The 3,765-nt window shown below is 41.7% G+C and overlaps 1 protein-coding gene and 1 pseudogene across 1 annotated transcript; both read left to right on the top strand.

Annotated features, from left to right (window-relative positions):
* The first annotated feature begins 2,371 nt into the window (after positions 1-2,371).
* On the top strand, positions 2,372-3,022 carry LOC149201956 (putative receptor-like protein kinase At1g11050). The gene has a single exon (XM_089401419.1). The coding sequence runs from the start codon at positions 2,372-2,374 to the stop codon at positions 3,020-3,022; it is 651 nt and encodes a 216-aa protein (XP_089257545.1).
* A 21-nt stretch (positions 3,023-3,043) lies between these two features.
* LOC149201955 (putative receptor-like protein kinase At1g11050 pseudogene) lies at positions 3,044-3,499 on the top strand (annotated as a pseudogene).
* Positions 3,500-3,765: the final 266 nt, after the last annotated feature.

Genomic DNA, 3,765 nt, shown 5'->3' with positions numbered 1-3,765 from the left:
CATGTAGATCAAGCATGTGGACTGTTCAAGCACGTGGACTGTGGACAGCTGAAGCACACAACCTCCATAGAGAACACCTCCAATCTATGCAGTGCACAGATGTTACTATTGCACACGCAAACCTCCTTTGCGGCCTCTACTATGCACAGATCCCCAAAAATTTGTGATGGGATGCAAGTGGGCTTTAGATTCCCAGACAAAACGACACGACGATTTTATGTGCGAGCTTCTTTAGAACAGTCAAATTGACACCGCAATCTCCTGACAAACACACCAGTCTGGCCGAGCTCCTCAGATCTTTGACCTCTTCCACGGCTGAAGAAGCAAAAGGCGAAAACGTGCCCCTCTTTCCATGCTCGCAGGCTTTCCAATAAACAAAAAACATGTAACTTTTTTTTTTAAAGTTTCCACGATCGACGTGATTCACCCCTGCGGACTCATGAAGTTCATCACCCTTATACAACACAAATTCACAATGTTCTAACCACCCCTATGCCGAAATGTTAAAATAAAATACGTAAAAATGTTACAGTGGGATCGTCACGTTTGTGCACCTAAAACATGCGACAATTTCGCCTTAGTTGTGCCCTTCACTCAGCGTATAGGATCGACAACGCTGCAGCTCTGATACCATGTTAAAAAGTTAATATATATACTATATATTAAATGGCTCATATATATACTATATATTAAATGGCTCTCTAGGTGAGATACCTGGAGAGTGTACAAATACTCATACAAGCCCTTCTACTTACATTGAGTCAGATGAGCCTCAAATATATAGGCTTTCACACTAATGAGATGATTTCAACCACTCCCTAGATATTAGGATATGAGGTCTAAGATTAGAGTCTCAAACCTATCATCATCATAACAATAATCTAAGTTTAGCTTTCTCCATTACTTCCAACATGTTGAGGGGTCTAAAGGTTGAGGGAACATTATGCTTCCTAAGGATTCTCGCAATCTTGTCAGGATGAAAGGAAGATACAACCTTGTGATTCGATCTCTAGGGTCTTTCTTCACCCTGGGACCTCTACTAGCTTTAAGGAAAGCTTCAAGACCTTGCCACCTACTATATCCATTATTAACAAACACTCTAAGGAGATGGACTTTCTCTTTATAGAGGTTGTTTTCATCAAAGATTCTCAGCGCACGAGTAGCTAGCGTGTTGAGAACACCCAACTTTTCAGTAGGGAAATGATGAGACTTGGAATGAAGATATTGCTCAATGAGTTTTATTCCGAAACACCTGGTGGGAAAAAGAACCGTCATCTTTCTTCAAAATGAGGACATCAGGAAAAGGCAGGCACCCGTCAACTTCTCTCTCCATGATAAATTTATGGAGGAAGATTGATTGTTGAGATGTTGAAAAAACTAATTTAAAATTATTTTAACAAATGTACAAAATGTTAAATATTTTCTATTAAGGAAAATTGGAATAAACTATTATTTTATGTTTTCAAAATATATATTTTTTAAATATATTTATGAATTAAATATATAATTAAGCAAAACGCTTTTATGGTGACGCTTTATCTCTCAAAACTGTAGCTAGATTCGTAGGCCGCCACGTAATCTAGCAAGAGTGTCAAACCCTTCATCTTAATTAAATTTCTTGCTGCAACGTGAACCCGAGATGTAGAGATGCTAAGAAATGATGATTGCGTCATGTGAATGCGGTGGAAATTATTAGAGGACCCAAAGGCGCACCATTGCCATAACCTGTGGGAGGCCATAGGAGTTTCCATCGCCATGAAAGTAGAGGCGACTCAGAGTTGTCTGAATTCTGGCATACATGGCTGTGTGTGACCTGTTTTCAGGTACTTGTAGGTGAAAAAGGTCTCTGCTTTAGCCTCCTCATTCCCTGCATTATATTGAGATTCTTTGGCCATTTGCTTCGTCGATCGTGCGGGATAACAAAAATGAAAATGGAGATTATCTTCCTCCTGCAGCTGCTCTCATTACTATTGAGCATTCGCTAATGCAAAATGTCCAATGGACTTACAGTATGTCAGTAAATTTCCTTAGGATAAGTCTTCCTATGAATCATGTATTAGCTGGGGGAATGATAGCCCATGTTGCGAGACATTGCTTGGCTTGTTTAAGTAGGATTAGCTCAGTACTTGAGAGACACATCCCTTTTGATCTTCCCACAAATGCCTTTGTCGTTGCCTGTCTCAAGCAATTTAAGCAGAAGCTGTGATCTCTAGGTCTGTTGCCAGACTTGGTGGCGATCTGTTTGGAGAATAGTTTGTGTGGGTTTGTATTGAGCCCTCTCCTCTGCGTGGGCATAAAAACCAAGCAGAACCGTATTCACAAAATGGGAACTACTAACCTTGACTCAGCCTGCAAAGGAAACCTCTCAGATATGGCTGCGTGTGAGCTATGCAAAGATAGTGGAGACCTCGTTCATAAGATTCTAGTGGACATGTACAAAAATTTAACAAGTACTGCAACCAGTGAGAAATGCTACTATTTTATGGTGTTGTATTCCACCAGAGTGGTCAATGAATTTGGGCCCAAGAGCCCAAATACTGTTCAATGTATTCTTCACCTGCCCTTCATCCAAACCCTGTCTCGCCGCCCAGTTTTAGCCTATAGAATACTCGACACTATTGCAACCCTCCTGATCTGCACTTTTGGGATTCTCTACAGTTTGTGGGTGCGGAGGAGGAATCATAAGCCTTTGTACAAGGGATTCATGATGTGGAATGAAATTTTTTTGAATTCTGCCATGAAACCCAACACCGAGGCAATGTGGTTCGACATTCAAGAGATCAAGATCACCACCGATAATTTCAGTGACGGAAATATCATCGGCCAAGGGGGCTTCAGTACAGTGTACAAAGGAACGATTGATGACGGTCGACGGATCGCAGTGAAGAGAACTAGAAACTGCACTCCGGAAGGGGATTCCGAATTCATGAATGAGGTGGAGATCATCAACAACACGAGGCACATGAATCTGGTTGTTTTGAGAGGCTTCTGCGTAGCCAACGATGAAAGGGAAGGGCATTAGCGGTTTCTGATATACGATTACATGCCCAATGGCAGTCTGGATGACCATCTCTTTGGACAAAATTCCATGGCCCAACCTTTGAGTTGGCCGCAGAGCAGGAATATCATGATGGGGACAGCCAAGGGGCTGGCATATCTCCACGACAGAATCGAGTCTGTGATTTATCATAGAGACATCAAGGCCACTAACATTCTATTAGACAAAGATATGAATGCTCGTGTTGCCAATTTTAGTTGGGCAAGGATCATGACTAAAGAAGATATCAGAGAATCTCGTTTGACAACAAGGGTAGCAAGTACGCACGACTACTTGGCCCTCAAATATGCTCTCTACGACCAACTCACAAATAAAAGTTATGTGTATAGATGTGGGGTTTTGTTGTTGGAGATCATGAGCGATAGAAAAGCTCTGGACACCACTGCAGAGTCGGCCTCCCATTATCTCATCATGGATTGGGCATGGGCGTTGGTAAAATAAGGAAAGACAAGTAAAATAATAGATGACAGAATCAGGCATAACGAGGTGGAGAGATATGTTTTGGTGGGTATTCTGTGTACCCACGTTATGGTAGCATTTAGACCTGGAATAGTGCAGGTCGTGAAGATGTTGGAGGGAGAAGCGGAGTTCCCTAAAATTCCCAACAGAACTTTGCCACTGATGCATCATGGAATATCTTTCCTTACAGATGAATGAAACGATTCTTTAGGGATTTCTGACAACATTTTTCTACTTCCTTCAGAGGA

Source organism: Pinus tabuliformis, chromosome 2_1 (genome assembly GCF_031772625.1).
Source record: "Pinus tabuliformis cultivar Carrire ecotype Pingquan chromosome 2_1, CPIR1, whole genome shotgun sequence".
In the NCBI taxonomy this organism is placed as follows: domain Eukaryota; kingdom Viridiplantae; phylum Streptophyta; class Pinopsida; order Pinales; family Pinaceae; genus Pinus; species Pinus tabuliformis.
This window is presented reverse-complemented; position numbering and strand designations above follow the sequence as displayed.